At 38.4% G+C, this 24,871-nt stretch overlaps 1 protein-coding gene across 1 annotated transcript; it reads left to right on the top strand.

Annotated features, from left to right (window-relative positions):
• Positions 1–1,458: 1,458 nt before the first annotated feature.
• Positions 1,459–24,295, top strand: PTCHD3 (patched domain containing 3; the record flags this gene model as incomplete). Its single annotated transcript, XM_079701373.1, is given in 7 exon segments — positions 1,459–1,896; positions 1,898–2,116; positions 3,392–3,513; positions 19,583–19,728; positions 22,796–23,202; positions 23,206–23,591; positions 23,593–24,295. Coding segments are annotated over 7 exon segments (2,421 nt in total).
• Positions 24,296–24,871: the final 576 nt, after the last annotated feature.

The raw sequence follows: 24,871 nt of genomic DNA, 5'->3' as shown, positions 1-24,871 counted from the left end.
CCACAACAGTGAGAGGCCCGTGTACCGCAAAAAAAAAAAAAGGATATCCTTTGGCCCAGTAAATCCCTTTCTACAAAAACATCTCACAAATATAGTTCTTGTGTTCTAAGTAAAAGACATTCATTCACTTAGCACTGTTTATATCAGCAAAACACTCTAAAATACCCACAGATCTATCAATAGGGTTATGGATCATTAATTTATGTTTCACCCATACACTGGAAAATTATAAAGCAATTCAAAAGAGTAAGATAACTCTACATGCAGTCACATGTTAAGATCCTTTGACATATTTGGTGAACAATGTAATCTGCATACACAGATAGTGCAATAATACTCATGGAAAAGATATACTTGCATATATTTTGATATGCCTGCAAAGGCAAAGAAAACGGTTTGTAAGGATAAACACCCACTTTTTAACACTTCTGTTAAGAGGAGGAATGGGACAGAAGGAAGTTTTAGGGTTGGGTTTTGGGTTCTTTTCTCTTTTTTTCACTTTTCATTCTATGCATTTACTTCTAACTTTTTACAAGGAGAATGTTATGTCTGTAGTTAAAGAATAAAAACAACTAAATTAGGTGTACCAGGTTCACCAAAGCCTTACCCTGAGAACCATGCTTCTGGATAATCCCCCCAAAGGTAAAAGCTGCCACTTAGAACACATGACGTATCTGTGCCATTTGTGTGTGTGTGTGTGCGCGCGCGCGCACGTGCGGGGGTGGGGTGGGGGGTGCGCCCGTGAACCAGGCAAATTCTGCCAACAAATTGTGAGTCCTGTGACAGGCACGATTCCATTCGCCTGTAAGAAGTGTTTCTTGTATTCACTGAATCCTGAGAGGCTGGGCGCAGGGACACATTTGGGGCTGGTTAGGCTACCACGTGGCCGCCAGTGAAGCTCCAGCCTCCGGGCGCGAGCATCCCGGGCTCAAACAGACTCCCTCAGAATTTCTCCAGGTAACCGTCAGGTGGGTGGAGATGGGCGCTCCATCCAGCAGTGCCCTTCCAATCTGCTGTCCTGTTTGAGAACGTCGCCTTTCCTTCCCGGAAATGAGCCTTAATCTAGGTAAGGTTGCGCCAGAGGCGGCGCCCTGGCGGGAGGCGGGTCAGGAACCGGGGCCCGGAGCGCAGGGGCCGGAGGCGGGGCCGGGGCCGGACTCGGAGAGCCGGCCGCAGCCGCCGGCAGGGCCCGGCTCCGAGCCTCTCCCGGCCGCAGAGCCCGAGCCGGAGCCGCTCTCGGCGTCGGGTCCGGGACAGGAGCTCGAGCTGGACTGGGCTGCCGCGCAGCGCGCAGGGGCCCCGCCGGAGTCGCAGCCTCTGCCGGCGTCGGAGTCTGAGAACGGAGTGTCCCAGAGGCCCCACTGCCACACCGACTGCCTGGAGGCGCCGCTCTCCCGGGCCTTCCGGCGGCTGGGATGGGAGGTGGGCTCGCACCCCTGGATCTCCTTGCTGCTGTCCATGGTTTTAACGGCCGTCCTCGGCACTGGCCTGATTCACCTGCCCAAGGAAGAAGAAGAAGACCTCGAGGATCAGTACACCCCGATAGGGAGCCCCGCCAAGGCTGAGCGACGCTTCGTGCAGGGACATTTCACCGCCAACGACTCCAGTCTCTTCTCCATCGCCAGGAAGAGCACCGAGGTCAATTATGCTTCCATTCTAGTGGTCTCTAACACCAACTCGCTGCTGGAACAAGAAACCTTATCAGAAATTAGTGAAGTGGACGACGCGGTTCAGGCTTTGTCTGTGACACAGGCAAACGGAACCCAGATCCTCTACAATGAGGTGTGCTCGAAGAACAAGGGCTACTGTGTACCCTCCAACCCACTCTTGTTCACCTGGAAAACGAACAGTGTCCTCAACCTGAAAAACATCACTTTCCCCATCTACAGCCTAGCCGGCAAGGTCGTGTACCTACCTGGCCAACATCCTTGGAGGAACTGTGTTAGGTGAGAGCATGGGACTGAGCCAGTTACTCCTGGAGGCCAAAGCCATGCGGCTGCAGTCCTACCTGAAGACCGGCGAAGGAGAGGACAGCGAACGTAGCAAGGCGTGGCTGATCCACTTCCTGAACCAAGTTGGCAACCTTGAAAAGAGTCTGGCCTTGAAGAAGATCCAGGTACCTAGCGGCTGGGGCTTTGCAGGGAGGCCAGGTGAAGGTGGGAGGGATAAGAAGACTTGTTCCAACCGCACTCCCTAATTACTTGATGGAGCCCTTGACTTGAAGCTGGGTGTGTTCTGCTGTATTTGGTCCTTAATCCAACTTTCTTAACATAGTGCACTGAAGAATGCCACAAAAGAATCTAAAAGAGTGGATATATGCATATGATTCACTTTGCTGTACACCTGAAACTAATTGTAAATCAACTATACTACAATAAATTTTTTTTTTTTTTTTTGGCGGTATGCGGGCCTCTCACTGTTGTGGCCTCTCCCGTTGCGGAGCATGCGCAGGCCCAGCGGCCATGGCTCACGGGCCCAGCCGCTCCACGGCATATGGGATCCTCCCGGACCGGGGCACGAACCCGCATCCCCTGCATCGGCAGGCGGACTCCCAACCACTGCGCCACCAGGGAAGCCCTACAATAAAATTTTTTAAAAATAAAATAAAATAAAAAAGAGAGCTAAGACCGAAAAAAAAAAAAAAAAAGCCAGACATCTTAAATCCTTGGTAACATTTTGCTGAAAAACACAAATTATACATCCTCAAGGTTGTTCTGTTCAGTACAGACATTGATCTTAAGGTTTAGTTTGGTTTTCTGGTGAAATTACTTTGAAATTCTTACTTTTAGTTAAAGTCTTTGCTGTTTCTGGGAGCCCCCTAAAATTTGTTTAGAGTTCAGTGGAATAAAAAAAGCAAATCTATAAGCAAAAGTTCCATGGTTTTGTTGAAAAAGAATGCTGAGCATTTTAAAAGTAAATTATAGCATACTGCCAGGCACATGTTAGCTGTTCAGTAATTGCTGGGCTGGCAAACCTAATACTCTGAATAAAACTGGTGAAAGTGAGACACCTTCTGGAAAAAGCCTTTGAATTCCCAGTCCTTAATGAAATATTTGTGCAATTAAAATAGTAAAAGATAACAACCTAATAAAATTTAGAAAAAACCAAAATGTCTATAGTTATTAATGATTTTTTATATAAGATTAAGGTTTCATATATTCAGGAGTTTTAAACTTTAGATTTTTGAAAGAAACTTTGGACAGCATGCCAGAGATTTGTGGGAAGAAGCAAATCTTTATTATCTTCTTTATTCTAAAATCATAATCCACACAGTTTGATTCTTTTCTGAATTTTAATGTTTCAATCAATAAGCTGTAATGTTTCAATATCATTTGTAATACACACAATATCAGAATTAAAAGTTACTTATCTGAGTATATTTTTGTGGCAGGTGATCTACTTTACATCACTTTCTAGACAACTGGAATTTGAGGCAACTTCTATGACAGTGATCCCCTTGTTCCACTTGGCATACCTTCTAATCATATTATTTGCAATCACATCATGCTACAGGTAAAAGACTTTTATTAGTTTTTAAAACACTAACTTTAAAAATATTTTATTGTGGTGATATATATGTATATAATGTATATATAATATGTATAACATAAAATGTGCCATTTAAAAAACCATTAAAAAATATATTTATTTAATTATTTGACTATGCCAGGTCTTAGTTGCGGCACATGGCATCTTTAGTTGCAGCATGTGGGCTCTTAGTTCTGGCATGCAGGCTCTTAGTTGTGGCATGCGGGATCTAGTTTCCTGACCAGGGATCCAACCTGGGCCCCCTGCACTGGGAGCATGGAGTCTTAACCACTGGACCACCAGGGAAGTCCCTAAAAACCACTTTTAAGTGTACAATTTAGTGGCATTAATTACATTCACACTGTTGTGCAACCATCACAACTATCTCTTTATAAATATGTTCCATCACCCCAAACAGAAACTCTGTAACCATTAAGCAATAACTCCCCATTGTCTCCCCCAAGTCTTGGTTACTTTTTTTTTTTTTTTTTGGCAGTACGCGGGCCTCTCACTGCTGTGGCCTCTCCCGTTGTGGAGCACAGGCTCCGGACGCGCAGGCCCAGCAACCATGGCGCATGGGCCCTGCCGCTCCGCGGCATGTGGGATCCTCCCGGACTGGGGCACGAACCCGTGTCCCCTGCATTGGCAGGCGGATTCCCAACCACTGCGCCACCAGGGAAGCCCGTCTTGGTTACTTTTTAATCTACTTTCTGTTTTCATGAATTTGCCTATTGTAGAGATTTCATATAAGTGGAATCGTACAGTATTTGTCCTTTTGTGACTGGCTTATTTCACTTAGCATAATGTTTTCAAGGTTTATCCATGTTGTAGCATGAGTTCCTTTTTATGGCTGAATAATATTCCATTTTATGTATATACCACATTTTATCTGCTTATCTGTTTATGGGCCCTTGGAATATTTCCATCTTCTGACTATAGTGAATAATGCTGCAATGAACGTTGGTGTACAAATCTCTGTTTGAACCTGTTTTCAGTTCTTTTCAGTATATACCTAGGAGTAGAGTTAGTGGGTTGTATGATAATTCTCTGGTTAGCTTTTTGAAGAACCACCAAACTATTTTTTCACAGAGGCTACACCATTTTATATCCCACCAGCAATGTGTAAGTTTTCCAATTTCTCCACATCCTCACCAACACTTGTTATTTTCTGTTTTATTGATTATAGCCATCCTTGTAGGTACAAAGTGACATCTCATTGTGGTTTTGATTTGCATTTCCCTAGTAACTAATGATGTTACGTATCTTTTTATGTGTTTACTGGTCATTTGTATATCTTCTTTGGAGAAATGTCTATTCAGGTCCTTTGCCCTTTTTTTTTTTTTTTTTTTTTTTTTGTCTGTGCCACACAGCTTGCAGGATCTTAGTTTCCCGACCAGGGATTGAACTCGGGCCCTTGGCAGTGAAACCGTGGAGTCCTAACCACTGGACTGCCAGGAAATTCCCACTTTTGCCTATTTTTAGTGAAGTTGTTTGTCCTTTTGTTGTTTTGAGTCCTATTGTTGATGAGTACTTTATATATTTTAGATATTAAATCCTTATCAAGATATATGATTTGCAAATATTTTCTCCCACTCTGTAGTTTATCTCTTTACTTTCTTGATAATGTCCTTTAATGCACAAAAGTTTTAATTTTGATGAAATTCAACTTATTTATTTTTATTTTTGCTGCTTGTGCTTTTGGTGTTATATATAAGAATCCATTGACAAGTCCAAGGTCATGCACATTTACCCTATGTTTCCTTCAAGAGTTTTATGGTTTTAGCTCTGAAATTTAGGTGATTGCAATTTTTAATTCATAGTTGTATGTGATTTGGAGTAGGGGTCCAACTTCATTCTTGTACATGTGGAAATCCAGTTGTCCAAGTACCATTTGTTGAAGAGACTGTTCTTTCCCAGTTGAATGGACTTGGCATCCTTGTCAAAAATCAATGGGCTGTAGACATATGGGTTTATTTCCAGACGCTCAGTTCTAGTCCATTGGTCTATATGTCAATCCATATACTAGTACCACTCTGTTTTAATTTTTGTAGCTTTGTTATAAGTTTTGAAATCTGGAAATCTCAGCTGTCCAATTTTTTTTCATTTTAAGGTTATTTTGGACATCCAGGGCTCCTTGTAATTCCATATGAATTTGAGTATTGACCTTTCCATTTCTGGAAAAAAAAAGCCATTGGAATTTTGATAGAGATTGTGTTGAATCTGTAGATTGCTTAGGTGAGATTGTCATTTTGACAATATTAAGTCTTCCTCCCCATGAACTAAGAATGTCTTTCCATTAATTTAGGTCTTCTTTAGTTTTCATCCATGTTTTGTAGTTTTCAGCATACACGTCTTTCACTTCTTTGGTTAAATGTATTCCTAAGTATTTCATTATTTTAAACACTAAATGGAATTACTTCAAGTTCGTTTTTTTTTTGTTTTTTTTTTTTTTTTTTTTTTTTTTTTTGCGGTACGCGGGCCTCTCACCGTCGCAGCCTCTCCCGTTGCGGAGCACAGGCCCCGGACATGCAGGCTCAGCGGCCATAGCCCACAGGCCCAGCCGCTCTGAGGCATGTGGGATCCTCCTGGACTGGGGCACAAACCCGTGTCCCCCACATCGGCAGGTGGACTCCCAACAACTGCGCCACCAGGGAAGCCCTTTAAGTTCGTTTTGAGATTGTTCATTGTGCATGGATAGAAACAGCTGAATCCTGTGTGTTTATCTTATAACCTGCAGCTTTACTGAATTTGTTTACTAACGTTAGTAGTTTTCTTGTGGAGTCTTTGGATTTTTCATATATATAATCATATAATCTGTGAAAAGAGATAGTTACAATTCTTCCTTTCCAATTTGAATTCCTTTTATTTCGATTTCTTGTCTAATTGCTCTGGCTAGCACTTCCAGTACAATGTTGAATATCATTGGTAAAAGTGGGCATCCTTATCTTGTTCCTGATCTTAGGTGGAAAGCTTTCCATTTTTCACCATTGAGTATGATGTTAGCTGTGCAGTTTTCATTATTGACTTTATAATTTTGAGGAACTTTCCTTCCATTCCTTGTTTTTGAGTGTTTTTATCATGAGAAGATATTGGAATTTGTCAAATGCCTTTTCTGCATCTTTTGAGATGATCATGTAGTTTTTATCCTTTGTTCTATTAGTGTGGTATATTATATTGATTGATTTTTCCCATGTTGAACCACTCTTGCATTCCTGGGGTAAATCCCATATGGTCATGATGTATAATCCTTTCAATATGCTATTGAATTGTGTTTGCTTGAATTTTGTTGAGGATTTTTGTATCTATATTTATAAGAGGTATTATCTGTAGCTTTCTTGTGATACCTTTGTGTGGAATTGATATCAATGTAATGATGGCCTCATCATATGAGTTAGGAAGTGTTCCCTTCCTTTCAACTTTTTGGAAGGGTTTGAAAAGGATTGGTATTAATTCTTATTTACATGTTTGGTAAAATTCACTAGTGAAGCCAACTGGTCCTAGACTTCTTTTGTTGGGAGGCTTTTGATTACTGATTCAATCCTTTTTTTGTTACATGTCTGTTGAAATGTTCTATTTCATCTTGAGTCAGTTTAGGTCTTTGTGTATTTCTAGGAATTTGTGCATTTTATCTAGGTTATCCAGTTTGTTGGCATAAGTTGTTAATAGTATTCTCTTATAATCCTTTACATTTCTGTAAGTTCAGTGGTAATGTCCTCACTTTCATATCTGATTTAGTTATTTGTATCTTTTTTTCTCCTTTGTCACTCTAGATAAATGTTTGTCAATTTTGTTGATCTTTTTCAATAACCACTTTTGGGTTTGTTGGTTTTGTCTATTGTTTTTCTATTCTCAATTTTATTTATCACTGTTCTAATCTTTATTATTTTCTTCCTTCTGTTAGCTTTGTGTTCGGTTTTCTCTTCTTTTTCTGGTTCCACAAGATGTCTAATCCACAAAGTGGTTTGAGATCTTTTCTCTTTTTTAATGTAGCTATAAATTTACCTCTGGGCACTGGTGTCACTACATCTCATAAGTTATGGTATTTTGTATGTTTGTTTTCATTTTCCTTATAAATTATCTGCCTAGATATTTTATCCATTATTGAAAGTGATGTATTGAATTTGCCAACTATTACTGTAGAGCTATATATTTCTGTCTACAATTCTGTTAATATTTGCTTTATATATTTTGGGTCTCTGTTTTATGGTTAATTTATGTTTATAGTTGTTATATCTTCCTGATTAATTGGCCCTTTTATCAATATATAGTGTCCCTCTGTCTCTTTTAACAGTTTTTGAAATAAAGTCTATTTTTGTCTGATATCAGTATAGCCACCCCTGGTCTCTTTTGGTTACTATTCATATGGAGTATCTTTTTCAATCCTCTAACTTTCAATCTATTCATGTCTTTGGATATAAAGTGAGTCTCTTGTACACAGCATATAGTTGAATCATGCTGTTTTATCCATTCTGACAATATCTGCCTTTTGATTGGAAAGTTTAATTTATTTAGATTTTAAATAATTGCTGACAAGGAAGGACTTACTCCTGCTGTTTTGCTGTTTGTATTCTGTATATATTATAGCTTATTGTCCTTAATTTCATCTGTTTATGCCTTTTTTTCTTTGGCCATGCTGCACAGCTTGTGGGATCTTAATTCCCTGACCAGGGATTGAACCCAGGCCCAGGCAGTGGAAGGTCCAAGTCTTAACCACTGGACCAGTGAATTCCTGATTTATGCCTTCTTTTATGTTTAGTTTCTATTTTTCTAGTGAGCCATTTTGATTCTTTTTCATTTCCTTTTGTGATGGTTTTTAGAGAATTTCTTTGTGGTTACCATGGAGATTCATATAGCATCTTAAATTTAAAATGATCTATATTAAATTAATACCTACTTAACTTTTAACTATGCCGCTTCTATACATCTCTGTCCTCCCTCCCTTATGTTGTTGTCATAAATTATATCCTTATACATTGTATGCACTATAACATAGATTTATAGTTACTTTTATGTAATTGTCTTTTTAATTCTGTAGGAAATAAAAGGTAGAGTTACAAACCAAAAATACAATAATACTTGTTTTTGTATTTGCCCATGTATTTACCTTTACTGGAGATCTGTATTTCTTCATAACTTCGGTTACTTTTTTTTTTCTTCATTTCAATCTGAAGGAGTTCCTTCAGCATTTCTTATAAGACAGGCCTAGTGATAACAAATTCCCTCAGCTCTTCTTTATCTGTGAATGTCTTAACTTCTCCTTCATATTTGAAGGAGAGTTTTCTGGACACTGCCTTGAAGTTGATGGGTTTTTCTTTTAACACTTTCAATATCATCCATTGTCCCTTGGCCTCCATGGTTTCTGATGAGAAATCAACCTTTATACTTATTAAGTATCGTTTGTATGTGATCAGTTGATTCTTTCTTGCTGCTTCCAAGACTCTCTTTGTCTTCATCTTTCAATAGTTTGATTATAATGTCTCTTGGTGTGGATCATTTGAGGTTATCCTACTTGGAGTTTGTTAAGTTTCTTGGATTTGTAGCTTCATGTCTTCTATCAAATTTGGGAAGTTTTCAGTCATTATTCTTTAAATATTCTTTCTGCCTTTTTTTCCTCTCTTCTTTTTCAGGGACACCCATAATATGTATGTTGGTTTGCTTGCTGGAATCTAACAGGTCTGTGAGGTACTTTTCACTTCTTAATTCTTTTTTCTTTCAGCCTCTCAGACTCAGTAATTTCAATCGACCTATCTCCAAGTTCACGGGTTCTTTATTATGCCAACTAAATCTGTTATTGAACATCTCTACTGTTTTGTTTTTTATTTCAATTGTACTTTTCAGCTCTAGAATTTTAGTTCCTTTTAAGTTCTTTTCTATCTCTTTATTTAAATGATCACTTTGTTCATACATTATTTTCCTTATATCCTTGTCAGTGCTCACCTTTAGTTCTCTAAGTTTATTTAGGACAGTGTTTTATAGTCTTTATCTACTAGGTCCTGTCTCTGTCTTTCCTGTCAATTTATTTTATTCCTTTGCCTGAGCAATACTTTCCTATTTCTTTGTGTGCCTTGGGATTTTGTTGTTGTTGTTGTTGTTGTTGTTGAAAACTTGGCATTTGACAATTATAATGTGGTAACTGGAAATCAGATTTCCTACCTCCCCAGGGTTTCCTGATGTTTGTTTGCTTGTTTGTTTAATACTGTAGTAGTTGATCTTCTTAGTAACTTTCCCAAACTATTATTGCAAAGATTGTATTCCTTGTTTATGTTGTCACTGAAGTCTCGTTCCTTAGCTTGTGTTCAGGTAGTGTTTTGACAGAAATTTCCTTGCATTCCAGGAGCTCTCCCAGTCTTTTCAAAATGGTTCTGTGCCTGGACTCTCCTTCAACACTTACCCAGGGTTATGCCGTGACTGGGGATTAGCCATAGGTGAAAGCTTAGTGTCTTAAGTCCTTTTTGAGCATTATATCTTGCCCTGGGTGACTTTCTAAATTCCCCAGTATACACAGGCGCTTGTGAATATTCTAAACTTCCAGAGGAATGCTCCCCAGCTTCTGCCTTAGGCAGTCTTTTGTATGTTTGGGCTGTAATCTTTTGCCCTATGCATATGAAGTTTGTTTATTCAGTTTGTGGTGTTTCCACCTTTCTCAACCTGAGTTTTGTGTTAGACAAAACAGAGGAGTGCCTTGCATCAGTCCTTCAGGTAGTCCCTAGACAGTTTATATATATAAAATATTATGTGGATAAGGTCTGCTCTGCCCCTTCCAGAAATAAGGAAATAGTCTCACACTGGTAACATGAGCTATTGATGCTTTAAGACTGCTGTTGCTTTAACACTTTGCTTTAAGACTCTTGTCACTTTAAGACTATGGCCAGTTTAACACATCTGCCACTTTATGGTCACTGCCACTTTAAAACTTCTGTCCCACCAGAGAGGGAGGTGAGGTAGGGCATATAAACTCACTACAAACCTTCCTACTGTTTTAAAGGCCCCCTGCCTTTTTTTTTTCTTTCAGCCCTCTGTAAACTTTTGACTGTTTTCCAGAGATCACAGAGTTGGTTCTGACAACTTCTGCTTGTTTTTCTATGTATCGGTTGGGAGACAAGAAGTGGAAAATTCTTACTCTACATTTTTCTGATGTCTAGCAGTAAACTCTTATTTTTTAAACCTAATGACTTAAAAAAATTTTGTCCATTAGCAATAGTATGCAATCAAATGGAACAGTAAAAAGAAATTTTGGCCAGTTTTGTTTGATTCGGCATATGTTTATTACCTTACATGTTGTGCCAGTTATGATTAGTTGTGTCATTTGGAGGCAGATATGCTGATAGAGCTAAGAAACAAGTCTTTATTTTTATTATAAATTTGAACTAGTACTTTTAACTTTACAAAAAAAGTTAGCTCTAATTTAATTGACTCGGGCATCTCCATTGTTCTGGTGTGGAGTTTACCTTGTTAAGCACTTGTTATCTAGGCATTAGGGTTAGTTTGAGCTCTTATGGCCAGAAAGCTAAAATACGAAAAATATCAGCCCCCAAAAAATAGAATTTAGGTGTAGAAAGAACCTCATAAATAATATTATTCTAATGATTCTCACATCAGAGTCACAGAGAGAGCCCTAAAACCACATATTCTGAGGCTCTGCCCGATTGAATCAAGTATCTGGAGGCTAAATCTGAAAATCTATATTTCAAAAATTTCTCTAGTTTATTCTCATAAGTACATAAGTTTGGGGGAAAATGATATAATTTAACTCTCTAGGTTTAAGGTAGAGAAAGATGTGAGGCTCCAATAGGTAAAGGGACGTAACCACACTGGGTGCATCTTTAGAGTCAATAAACTAATTTATAACTTTGTTATTCTGGAAAGGAAGATCACATCCCTTAGAAAATAAAGAAACAAAAAAAGAAGGAAGGAAGAAAAAAGGAGGAAGAAGGGAAGGAAGGAAGGGAGGAAGGGAGGGAGGGGGGAGGAAAGAAAGCAAAATTCAATCTTGTTAAAGTTAGTAGGATAAATAATTTTTTAAATTAGTATGGAATCTATAAGGTACCAAGAACTAGTTTGACAAAAGTCTTCTACTGGATAGTTGGTTCTGAATATACAAAGTTATGTCAATTCTTGCTTATCTGTAGCAAATAATTGTGGACAGTAATGCAGAAAATCTTGTATTGAAGGCAATTAGAAAATGACTTACATGTGTCTTTGAAGACTTTTTATGCTTATGTAACCAACATATTGAACACACAGGACACATGAGGTGTAAACATAAAGCAACTTTATTTTCATCTCCCTCTGTTCCCTTTAAGTTTTGTAGGTAGAGCAAGTTCTTCCTCTGCCCCATAAAAACTGAGGCAGGCCCTGTGACTTTCATTGTCATTCTTAGGTAAGACAGAGTCCTCCAATCAGAATTAAAATGTCCATGTCCATGTAATAAACAAAAAGTGGTGACTTGATTTGAAGCTAAGGTTTCCCCCTCTCTTAGCTGGAGCACACTGCATGGGAAGGCCTTTTATGGGGGAAAAAAAGGGCTTCCCTGCCCTCTTCTATCACTTCTTATCTTGCTGTACTAATTCCTGGGTTGGGACATGCCCAAGGAGAAGAGGAAAGGGAAGAGGAAGATTCTTAAGCCATACATGCTGAGTGATGGTCTAATAGATGCTTTTTCTGGGTTTGAATATACAACTGATTCTCCTGTGAGACCTTTTGTAAGTTCCTTGACATCTCTCACTCCCAGTTCTCTGTTATCACTGAGAATCTTATCTGTGTTCTGGGTGGGGCCTCCTAGACAGTCCCTAAGATATCCCCATCCTGCCTGTCTCACACACTTATATATGAAAGTTATTCCTTGCCTATATGCATTTACCTCATACAGAACCATTATTCAAACACATTTTGTGGTTCCATATTTACTGTCTTGCAGTGAAGTCATTTAAGCAATAGTAAGACTTTCTCAAAAGGTATACTCCAAATTGAACTTCGTTCTATAGTAAGTACTGGTATGTTGAGCTTCCAGACTATTTCAAAATTGTCTGACATTTTGGAAATGATGAAACTTACACCAAATGTGAGATCAATTTCAGAAAAGAATCCAGAGAATCTTTCCCTTCTCAAATACACTGTAAACTATTCTTTAGTCTTGATAGACATCATTATCTTTCAAGGAAGATGTGGATCCCTCACCAAGCATATACATAGATTGTATTCTAAGTGGAATGATTTCTAATTTAGCCCCCCCCCGCTAAGTGAATAGAAAATTCTGAAAATTGGCCATTTTGCTGCCAGTGATGCCTAACTGCCTGAGCATTGGAATCATATGAAGAAATTTTTAGACACTTGGATTCTGCAGCTTCTCTACAAACCTATAGATCAGAATCTGCAGAGCTGTGTTCCAGGACTGCAGGAATCTAAAGTTCTAAGACTCTCCGAAGTCATTCTGATAAACTGCTTAACCAAGATCCTTCTTGGGGACTAGAAAATCTGCAAGTGTGTTCACCACACAGTGCTCCACATTCACATCTTCCCTCCATTAAAATAAAGGTCATTTAGAAAAAGTCAACACAGCAACTAGGCAAAGTCAAGTCACTCTAGCCAATAAAATACCTCACTCCCCCATCCTCTGAACAATTTACACCAAAAAAATCCAGAAACCTGAAAGAGGGAATGGGCATAAACATGTCACATGTAGCTTTTATCCTTATTAATCTTTCTGATTTCACGGTTCATCTGCATTACTTTCTTACCTTAAACTCCTATAAACCAGTATTGTTACTTTAAGAAAGTATTTGTTATAATCAAAGTTTGTCATAACAAAGAAAGTTACTTTTGCTCTGGAGTGAGACTCTGTGTGTGTGTGTGTGTGTGTGTGTGTGTGTTTATTTTTGGGCCCTGAGTTTAACTGACAGCACCAGCAGTTTGAGAAAAAGTGAGATACAGGCACAGTGTAGTTTTTTTTGTTTTTTTTTTTAATTTTTTGGTAGTAATAAGAAAGTTTAGCTATTTTAATGTGGTCCTGCCTGAATAAGGTCTTTAGTTATATTCTTGCTGTTTTGGAATCAGTAGCTCCATTTGCTTAGTTGACTCTCCCAGTTTTCAAACCAAACTTGGTTTCTCTTTCCTGCTAAAAATATCTAGAGGTAGGTATCAGTCATTTGTTTTGGAGCAGTTAGAAAATGAGTAAAGTAGAAAACCAGAGGCTGTTGTCAGTGTTTTAAAATGTAAAGTCATGGTTTTTGGGAGGAAAAGTATTAAACCCATTCTTTAATTGCTGTGTATGTATTCCCATTTCTGTTGGCCCAACCAAGAAACAGGCATAGCTTGTGTTACTCAAAATGGAGTACATATCACATTTTTTTTTGCAATTAGTAGCCACTTTTCTAGAGCCCACTTCTCCAGCAGAGGAGAGTATGAAAATCTTTTAGAAGGAGGCTTTACTTTTTTTTTAACTTTTATTTTTTTTAAACAGCAGGTTCTTATTAGTCATCAATTTTACACACATCAGTGTATACATGTCAGTCCCAATCTCCCAATTCATCACACCACCACCACCCCCGCCACTTTCCCCCCTTGGTGTCCATACATTTGTTCTCTACATCTGTGTCTCTATTTCTGCCCTGCAAACCGGATCATCTGTACCATTTTTCTAGGTTCCACATATATGCGTTAATATACGGTATTTGTTTTTCTCTTTCTGACTTGCTTCACTCTGTATGCCAGTCTCTAGGTCCATCCACATCTCAACAAATGACCCAATTTCGCTCCTTTTTATGGCTGAGTAATATTCCATTGTATATATGAACCACATCTTCTTTATCCATTCGTCTGTTGATGGGCATTTAGGTTGCTTCCATGACCTGGCTATTGTAAATAGAGCTGCAATGAACATTGGGGTGCATGTGGCTTTTTGAATTGTAGTTTTCTCTGGGTATATGCCCACTAGTGGGATTGCTGGATCATATGGTAATTCTATTTTTAGATTTTTAAGGAACCTCCATACTGTTCTCCATAGTGGCTGTATCAGTTTACATTCGCACCAACAATGCAAGAGGGTTCCCTTTTCTCCACACCCTCTCCAGCATTTGTTGTTTGTAGATTTTCTGATGATGCCCATTCTAACTGGTGTGAGGTGATACCTCATTGTAGTTTTGAGTTGCATTTCTCTAATAATTAGTGATGTTGAGCAGCTTTTCATGTGCTTCTTGGCCATCTGTATGTCTTCTTTGGAGAAATGTCTATTTAGGTCTTCTGCCCATTTTTGGATTGGGTGGTTTGTTTTTTTTAATAGCGAGCTGCTTGAGCTGTTTATATATTTTGGAGATTAATCTTTTGTCCGTTGATTCGTTTGTGAATATTTTCTCCCATTCTGAGGGTTGTCTTTTCGTCTTGTTTATGGTTTCCTTTGTTGTGCAAAAGCTTTGAAGTTTCATTAGGTCCCATTTGTTTATTTTTGTTTTTATTTCCATTACTCTAGGAAGTGGATCAAAACAGATCTTGCTGTGATTTATGTCTGAGAGTGTTTTGCCTATATTTTCCTCTAAGAGTTTTATAGTGTCCAGTCTTACATTTAGGTCTCTAATCCATTTTGAGTTTATTTTTGTGTATGGTGTTAGGGAGTGTTCTAATTTTATTCTTTTACATGTAGCTGTCCAGTTTTCCCAGCACCACTTATTGAAGAGACTGTCTTTTCTCCATTGTATATCCTTGCCTCCTTTGTCGTAGATTAGTTGACCATTGGTGTGTGGGTTTACCTCTGGGCTTTCTGTCTTGTTCCATTGATCTATGTTTCTGTGTTTGTGCCAGTACCATATTGTCTTGGTTACTGTAGCTTTGTAGTATAGTCTGAAGTCTGAGAGCCTGATACCTCCAGCTCCGTTTTTTTCCCTCCAGATTGCTTTGGCTATTTGGGGTCTTTTGTGTCTCCATACAAATCTTAAGATTTTTTGTTCTAGTTCTGTTAAAAAAAAATGCCATAGGTAATTTGATAGGGATTGCATTGAATCTGTAGATTGCTTTGGGTAGTATAGTCATTTTCAGGATATTGATTCTTCCAATCCAAGAACATGGCATATCTCTCCATCTGTTTGTTTCATCTTTAATTTCTTTATCAGTGTCTTATAGTTTTCTGCATACAAGTCTTTTGTCTCCCTAGGTAGGTTTATTCCTAGGTATTTTATTCTTTTTGTTGCAGTGGTAAATGGGAGTGTTTCCTTAATTTCTCTTTCAGATTTTTCATCATTAGTGTATAGGAATGCAAGAGATTTCTGTGCATTAATTTTGTATCCTGCAACTTTACCAAATTCATTGCTTAGCTCTAGTAGTTTTCTGGTGGCATCTTTAGGATTCTCTATGTATAGTATCATGTCATCTGCAAACAGTGACAGTTTTACGTCTTCTTTTCCAATTTGTATGCCTTTTATTTCTTTTTCTTCTTTGATTGACGTGACTAGGGCTTCCAAAACTGTGTTGAATAATTGTGGTGAGAGTGGACCTCCTTGTCTTGCTCCTGATCTTAGAGGAAATGCTTTCAGTGTTTCACCATTGAGAATGATGTTTGCTGTGGCCTTTATTATGTTGAGGTAGGTTCCCTCTATGCCAACTTTCTGGAGAGTTTTTACCATAAATCGGTGTTGGATTTTGTCAAAAGCTTTTCCTGCATCTATTGAGATGATCATATGATTTTTCTTCTTCAATTTGTTAATATGGTTTATCACACTGATTGATTTGCATATATTGAAGAATCCTTGCATCCCTGGGATAAATCCCACTTGATCATGGTGTACGCTCCTTTTAATGTGTTGTTGGATTCTGTTTGCTAGTATTTTGTTGAGGATTTTTGCATCTATATTCATCTGTGATATTGGCCTGTAATTTTCTTTTTTTCTAGCACCTTTATCTGGTTTTGGTACCAGGGTGATGGTGGCCTCATAGAATGAGTTTGGGAGTGTTCCTTCCTCTGCAATTTTTGGAAGAGTTTGAGAAGGATGGGTGTTAGCTCTTCTCTAAATGTTTGCTAGAATTCACCTGGGAAGCCATCTGGTCCTGTACTTTTGTTTGTTGGAAGATTTTTAATCACAGTTTCAATTTCATTACTTGTGATTGATCTGTTCATATTTTCTATTTCTTCCTGGTTCAGTCTTGGAAGGTTATACCTTTCTATGAATTTGTCCATTTCTTCCAGGTTGTCCATTTTATTGGCATAGAGTTGCTTGTAGTAGTCTCTTAGGATGCTTTGTATTTCTGTGGTGTCTGTTGTAACTTCTCCTTTTTCATTTCTAATTTTATTGATTTGAGTCCTCTCCCTCTTTTTCTTGATGAGTCTGGCTAATGGTTTATCAATTTTGTTTATCTTCTCAAAGAACCAGCTTTTAGTTTTATTGATCTTTGCTATTGTTTTCTTTGTTTCTATTTCAGTTTTTTCTGCTCTGATTTTTATGATTTCTTTCCTTCTGCTAACTTTGGGTTTTGTTTGTTCTTCTTTCTCTAGTTCCTTTATGTGTAAGGTTAGATTATTTATTTGAGATTTTTCTTATTTCTTGAGGTAGGCTTGTATAGGTGTAAACTTCCCTCTTAGAACTGTTTTTGCTGTATCCCATAGCTTTTGGATTGTCATGTTTTCATTGTCATTTGTCTCTAGGTATTTTTTGATTTCCTCTTTGATTTCTTCAGTGATCTCTTGGTTATTTAGTAACGTAGCGTTTAGCCTCCATGAGTTTGTGTTTTTTACGTTTTTCCCCCGTAATTCATTTCTAATCTTATAGCATTGTGGTCAGAAAAGATGCTTGATATGACTTCAATTTTCTTAAATTTACTGAGGCTTGATTTGTGACCCAAGATGTCATCTATCCTGGAGAATGTTAAGTGCGCACTTGAGAAGAAAGTGTAATCTGCTGTTTTTGGATGGAATGTCCTGTAAATATCAATTAAATCTATCTGATCTGTTGTGTCATTTAAAGCTTGTGTTTTCTTATTAATTTTCTGTCTGGATGATCTGTCCATTGGTGTAAGTGAGGTGTTAAAGTCCCCCACTATTATTGTGTTAGTGTCGATATCCTCTTTTAGAGCTGTTAACAGGTGCCTTATGTATTGAGGTGCTCCTATGTTGGGTGCATATATATTTATAATTGTTATATTTTCTTCTTGGATTGATCCCGTGATCATTATGTAGTGTCCTTCCTTGTCTCTTGCAACAGTCTTTATTTTAAATATTTTATCTGATATGAGTATTGCTACTCCAGCTTTCTTTTGATTTCCATTTGCATGGAATATCTTTTTCCATCCCCTCACTTTCAGTCTGTATGTGTCCCTAGGTCTGAAGTGGGTCTCCTGTAGACAGCATGTATATGGGTCTTGTTTTTGTATCCATTCAGCCAGTCTATGTCTTTTGGTTGGAGCATTTAATCCATTCGTGTTTAAGGTAATTATTGATATGTGTGTTCCTATGACCATTTTCTTAATTGTTTTGGGTTTGTTTTTGTAGGTCATTTTCTTCTCTTGTGTTTCGCACTTAGAGAAGTTCCTTTAGCATTTGTTGTAGATCTGGTTTGGTGGTGCTGAATTCTCTTAGCTTTTGCTTGTCTGCAAAGTTTTTGATTTCTCCATCGAATCTGAATGAGATCCTTGCCGGGTAGAGTAATCTTGGCTGTAGGTTCTTCCCTTTCATCACTTTAAGTATATCATGCCACTCCCTTCTGGCTTGTAGAGTTTCTGCTGAGGAATCAGCTGTTAACCTTATGGGAGTTCCCTTGTATGTTGTCATTTTTCCCTTGCTGCTTTCAATAATTTTTCTTTGTCTTTAGTTTTTGCCAATTTGATTACTATGTGTCTCAGAGTGTTTCTCCTTGGGTTTATCCTGTATGGGACTTGCTGCACTTCCTGGACTTGGGTGGCTATTTCCTTTCCCATGTTAGGAAGGTTTTCAACTATAATCTCTTCAAATATTGCACTTCCTGGACTTGGGTGGCTATTTCCTTTCCCATGTTAGGGAAGTTTCCGACTATAATCTCTTCAAATATTTTCTCAGGTCCTTTCTCTCTCTCTTCTCCTTCTGGGACCCCTATAATGCAAATGTTGTTGCGTTTAATGTCGTCCCAGAGATCTCTTAGGCTGTCTTCATTTCTTTTCATTCTTTTTTCTTTATTCTGTTCCACAGCAGTGAATTCCACCATTCTGTCTTCCAGATCACTTATCCGTTCTTCTGCCTCAGTTATTCTGCTATTGATTCCTTCTAGTGTAGTATTCATTTCAGTTATTGTATTGTTCATCTCTGTTTGTTTGTTCTTTAATTCTTCTAGGTCTTTGTTAAACATTTCTTGTACCTTCTTGATCTTTGCCTCCATTGTTTTTCCGAGGTCCTGGATCATCTTCACTGTCATTATTCTGAATTCCTTTTCTGGAAGGTTGCCTACCTCCACTTCATTTAGTTGTTTTTCTGGGATTTTATCTTTTTATGTTCCTTCATCTGGTACATAGCCCTCTGCCTTTTCATCTTGTCTATCTTCCTGTGAATGTGGTTTTTGTTCCACAGGCTGCAGGACTGTAGTTCTTTTTGCTTCTGGAAGGAGGCTTTCATACTTTTTGTTAGCCAGATACATATTGAACCAGCTTTGAAATACAGGAGCTATTTAGGATTGTGTTTAGGGCTAACTGGAATCACAGGTGGGTGAGAAGACAACTGGTTATAGGTACTTCCATTTGCTGTTGTGTTCCATTCACACTCCTTTGAAGATCAGAGTGGAATTAACCATCTGCAGTGTTTTAGTATATCTTTGTGGTCCTGAAATGCCAGTCAGTGGATTTGTGCTTGGCTAGATGTGTAAGAATCAATCAGTATAGTTTGGTAAAAGTACAGATTCCCAACTTTTCTGTCTCCGACCCCCCCTTTTTTTTTTCAGTTGGTCTGGGCTAGTGCCTGGAAATTAAAGTTCTCCAGCAGACAGGTATGAGAATTATTGCCCAAGAGGGCTCTGTATAGGTGTCCAATTCAAGAATGTTATGAATTGCTGGAATTTCAGTATGGAAGCTACCACTACAAGTTCCATGATTTTTCCCTCCAAATTTACAGGTGTGACTGTATACGAAACAAAATGTGGGTTGCAGCCTTTGGAGTGATTTCTGCTGCCTTGGCAGTGGTGAGCGGCTTTGGCCTGATGTTGTACATTGGGGTGCCATTTGTGATCATAGTTGCAAATTTACCATTTCTTATTCTAGGTGAGTAAAACAAAACGTGAGGCTGCACATTGTGTATGTGGGGGTGTGGGGTGGATAATGGAAGGGGATTGTGTTAGATAAAGCTGAATAATTATATTTAGGTGGCTCTACAGATCCAAAATGGGGTATCAGGAAAGAAAATTGATGGAATTCTGTGTCTTTAGAGTTAGAAAAATCTAGTACCCCAAATGGAAAAACAAAGACCAGGGACATGAACAGGCAGTTCACACACACACACACACACACACACACACACACACACACACACACAGCAAACACACAAAATCCAAAATACTAGTCGCTGAAAATATAAGAAAAAATATTTGACCTTTCAGTTAATCAAGGGATGCAAGTTAAAACAAAAGTGAGACACCTTTGTTTTCTTTTCTTATTAATGAATATTAGCAAGATTAAAGGTTTGGGGAATGTTGTATGCAACTGAACACTTATATTCTGCTGGGGGACGTTTGTAAATTGGTGCACTTTTAAAATACAACTTTGCAACAAATCAAAAGAGTTAAAAATTTAAAAGGGAATACCTTTGACCTGCCAACTCCACTTCTAGGAGTTTGTCCTAATTATTGGACAAGTGCTCACAAAGTAGAACATGTATGTTCATTTCAGTGTGATTTAGAATAGGAAAAAACAAGAACAACCTAATCCCATATCGACATGGGATCGGTCCACTCAAACATAGCATATTAAAGTTTTGGAGTCCTATTCACTCTTTAAAAAGAGGTAGATATAAAGTCTTAAATGAAAAATGCTGGCTATGAAACAAGATGTTTAAAATAGATATACAAATATATGTGTATGTTTGTATAGAGCAAATTCTGGATGGCTATACTTAAAATATTAGCAAGGATTATCCCTGAAGGGTGGAATTACAGTTATATAAATTTTTTCTTTGCATTTTCATGTACTTTCAGGATTTATTTTACAATAAGCATGAGAAGATAAATATGTTTATATTTTGGAAAGTAAGCAACTTGGAAGAAATAATATTTGATTTCTTAAGGGAGACAGTGGAGGAAACCTTGCTAGTACACACTCACGCTTAAGCTCTCAGTGTTCTTACAGTCATAAATAACTATAGTTAAACTCTATGCAACAATCTAATATAAAGCATCTTTGTACTGTCTCTGTATACATAGAAGTATGAGTGTAGGGGTGTGTGTGTGTGTATGAGTGTGTGTGTGGGGGGGTTGTGATTTCAGTAACTCAAGAAATTTACGAGGACAATTTTTGAACAAGGTTCTATAAAGAAAACACTGGTTTTTAAAAACCTAATAAATATCAATGAGTTTGTTCGTCGTCCTTAGTTCCTCTGATTCTTCCCTTTTGTTCAGCTGAATACAACTGAAATCCACAAAGCTGGCAGCAGGGGGAGTGTCGGGATGCAGTTTATGACACACTACGTAAAGCTGTGTCAGTGTAGGCCCTCCTACCTTGATCATACGCATACAACGTCTGAATCAGAGGCAAAGTGCAACTCCCAGTACCCTCCCAGGTAATCCATGGAGAAGAGCTCTTAAAATTGAAATGAAAATCAGCATGTTAGTTCCAAGTACTGAATTTGTATCAATATACACAGAAACAGAGATGTACATGAATGAAAGCAGTAGAAAGCTTGAGGGAGATGAAATTTGTCTGCAACATGCTCATGCTGTCCTTTGTAATCCCATTTCTTCTCTGTGGTCCTCCTCTCCTAGCCTTCATTGATGGTTTCAGAGTCCTCAGATGTTCTCCTGTCCTCTTTATTCCAAACCAATCAGGAAACGTCATTGTGGAAAAGACTGATTACCTTCGTAGGCATTTAATATATAAAGGCTTCTTTTTTTTTTTTTTTTTTAAGATGTTGGGCGTAGGAGTTTATTACTTTATTTATTTATTTTTGCTGTGTTGGGTCTTCATTTCTGTGCGAGGGCTTTCTCTAGTTGTGGCAAGCAGGGGCCACTCTTCATCACGGTGCGTGGGCCCCTCACCATCGTGGCCTCTCTTGTTGCGGAGCACAGGCTCCAGACACGCAGGCTCAGCAGTTGTGGCTCACGGGCCCAGCCGCTCCGCGGCATGTGGGATCCTCCCAGACCAGGGCTCGAACCCGTGTCCCCTGCATTAGCAAGCAGACTCTCAACCACTGCACCACCAGGGAAGCCCCTATAAAGGATTCTTTTTTTTTTGCGTTACGCGGGCCTCTCACTGTTGTGGCCTCTCCCCCTGCGGAGCGCAGGCTCCGGACGCACAGGCTCAGCGGCCATGGCTCACGGGCCCAGCCGCTCCGCGGCATGTGGGATCCTCCCGGACCGGGGCACGAACCCATGTCCCCTGCATCTGCAGGCGGACTCTCAACCACTGCGCCACCAGGGAAGCCCTATAAAGGATTCTTAATATTTACTTTGGTGCATATTTCTGATCTCAAGAGAGCCTGCATTTTATTGAGATAATGCCTTAACCTGGGCAAGTGAAGTTTGAATGACAGCCTTCTGGGTATCAAAAACAGACTAGCAGGAAAACTGCATGTGTGTGTGTGTGTGTGTGTGTGTGTGTGTGTGTGTGTGTCTATAAACTATGGGGTGCCTCTACAATCAGACCACATTGATAGCTAGATGCTAACTGTAGAACAGATAAATCCAGCTCGTATTTTAAGCAACAGTATGTTGGCTCAACATTAGTGCATTAGAATAAAATGGTTTATGGGAGAAAATGGTCTCTCAAGTATTCTAATGGAGTCAAGGATACATTGCTAATCCTACTTCACCTAACAGCCAGCAGCCAGTTTCCTGACTCATCATTAAAACAGCCTAGATGATGACTAGAGTAGAGTATACTGTGCTCTGTGCAAATAGGAGTCTGTACAAAGCACAGAGCTACTACAGAGCAAGGAGTGATAAGTTCTGTTGTGGATTCAGAGGCAACCAGAGAAAGCATCACAGAAAGACGTATCAAAACACAGATTGAGGAAGATAAATAAGACCTTAAGAGATGGACAAAGAAATGGTGTGAACTGATCTGTTTAATGTTTAATGGGTGTTCATATGTATGAAGATTCTGTTTCTTTTTTTAACAGGCGTTGGGGTCGATGACATGTTTATCATGATTTCGGCCTGGCAGAAGACCAGCCTCATGGATAGCATAAAAGAACGGATGTCCAATGTCTGTTCAAAAGTGGCAGTGTCCATGACAATCACCACCATCACCAACATCCTGGCCTTCTATACAGGAATTATGGCCTCTTTCAGGTCCGTACAATACTTCTGCATCTATACAGGAACAACCCTGCTCTTTTGTTATTTTTATAACCTCACCTGTTTTGGAGCATTTATGGCCCTGGATGGTAAAAGAGAAGTAGTTTGTCTACGCTGGTTGAAGAAACCAGAAACTCCTGACCAAAAGTGTTCCTCATTAAAAAAGCCCTGCTGCCTCCCATGTAATTCTCTCCGAGACAAACATAAAGCTGATATCCACCCAGTGAATTAGTTCTTTAGAGACTATTTTGGTCCTTTTCTCACAAGCACTGAGTCCAAGTTTTTTGTAGTGCTTATATACATTTTGTACATCATAAGTAGTATATATGGGTGTTTTCAAGTGCAGGAAGGTTTAGACCTCCGAAATTTGGCAAGTGATGACTCCTACATCACACTGTATTTTAATGTAGAAGAAGAACATTTTTCAACTTATGGTCCCAGGGTTATGGTTATTGTTACTGAAGCTCTTGACTATTGGGATGGAGATGCTAGGCAAAAATTGGAAAAATGTCTTGTAGATTTTGAAAACAGTGACTATGTATATAAAAATCTTACAGAGTTTTGGTTACAAGAATATGTGAAATATATGGAAAAACACCATCACGATGTAAATGACAACTTTTCTAAAAAATATTCCCAATTTTGTAATAGATTCTCCACTTTTTATGTATGATATTAACATTACATCATCACAGGAAATCATTTGTTCCCGAGCCTTCATTCAGACCATGGGTGTTTCTTCTTCAACCAATAAGGAGCTGATGTTACTCCAGTTCCAAGACATGGCCGAAAAGTGTGAAATTCCCCTAATGGTGTATAACCAGGCATTCATATATTTTGATCAGTATTCTACAATATTAGAAAACACTGTTCAAAATGTAATTGTTGCCTCAACAGCTATGTTCATTGTTTCCTTTCTGTTAATCCCTCACCCGCTGTGTTCTTCGTGGGTAACTTTTGCTATCGCTTCTGTGATTGTGGGAGTAACGGGTTTCATGGCATTCTGGAACGTCAACCTTGATTCCATATCCATGATTAATCTTGTCATTTGTATAGGGTTTTCTTTTGATTTTTCTGCGCACATTTCCTATGCATTTGTTTCCAGTTCAAAGCCCTCAGTAAACCAAAAAACCATCGAGGCATTGTATCTGCTAGGCTACCCTGTGTTGCAAAGTGCAATTTCAACAATAATAGGGCTGTGTGTCTTATCTGCAGCTAAACCATACATCTTCAGGACATTTTTTAAGATTATGTTTCTTGTTATGGTATTTGGAGTTGCTCATGGCCTAATTTTTATTCCGGTATTCTTAACTTTTTTTTGAAAGTTTGACTAGCCACTAACCAATCAAAGACCAATTATAGAATTCCTGATTGCCCCAATCCAATCTGATAAAAATGTGCTGTTAAGAATAGTCAATAAACTAAAAACAAAGGCATGTTTCCTTGGTGTGGAAATCCCATTTTAAAATGTTACTTAAAATATCCTGAGAAAAATTAATTAGTCTTACATTAAAATATCTTTGCTAAATTAGGAAGTGTTGTCATCTTTATTATGGTCTATACAATCAAGCATAACTTTCCAGTTTTTTTTTCCTTTTATTTCATCATTAATAGTTTATGCCCGGGATTCAAATATTTTATGTATTATGCTATAAATGGAATATTATTTTCATTGTACTTCCCATATGCATTATTATGTAAAAATGCAACTGACTATTATTTATTCTCCTAGTCTGGGGTTTTTCTATGCATTTTCTTAGTGGTGTATTTTGATGAACTGAAGTTTTTAAGTTTTGGAATCCAATTTATCATTTTTTTAATGGTTAGTGTTTTCTGTGTCCTCTGTAAGAAATTTTTGCCTAATCCAAGATTACAAAAAATTCATCTATGTCTTCTTC

This window comes from Hyperoodon ampullatus, assembly GCF_949752795.1.
Source record: "Hyperoodon ampullatus genome assembly, chromosome: 3".
Taxonomy (NCBI): domain Eukaryota; kingdom Metazoa; phylum Chordata; class Mammalia; order Artiodactyla; family Ziphiidae; genus Hyperoodon; species Hyperoodon ampullatus.
Note: the sequence above shows the minus strand (reverse complement) of the source record. Positions and strands in the feature narration are given on the sequence as shown.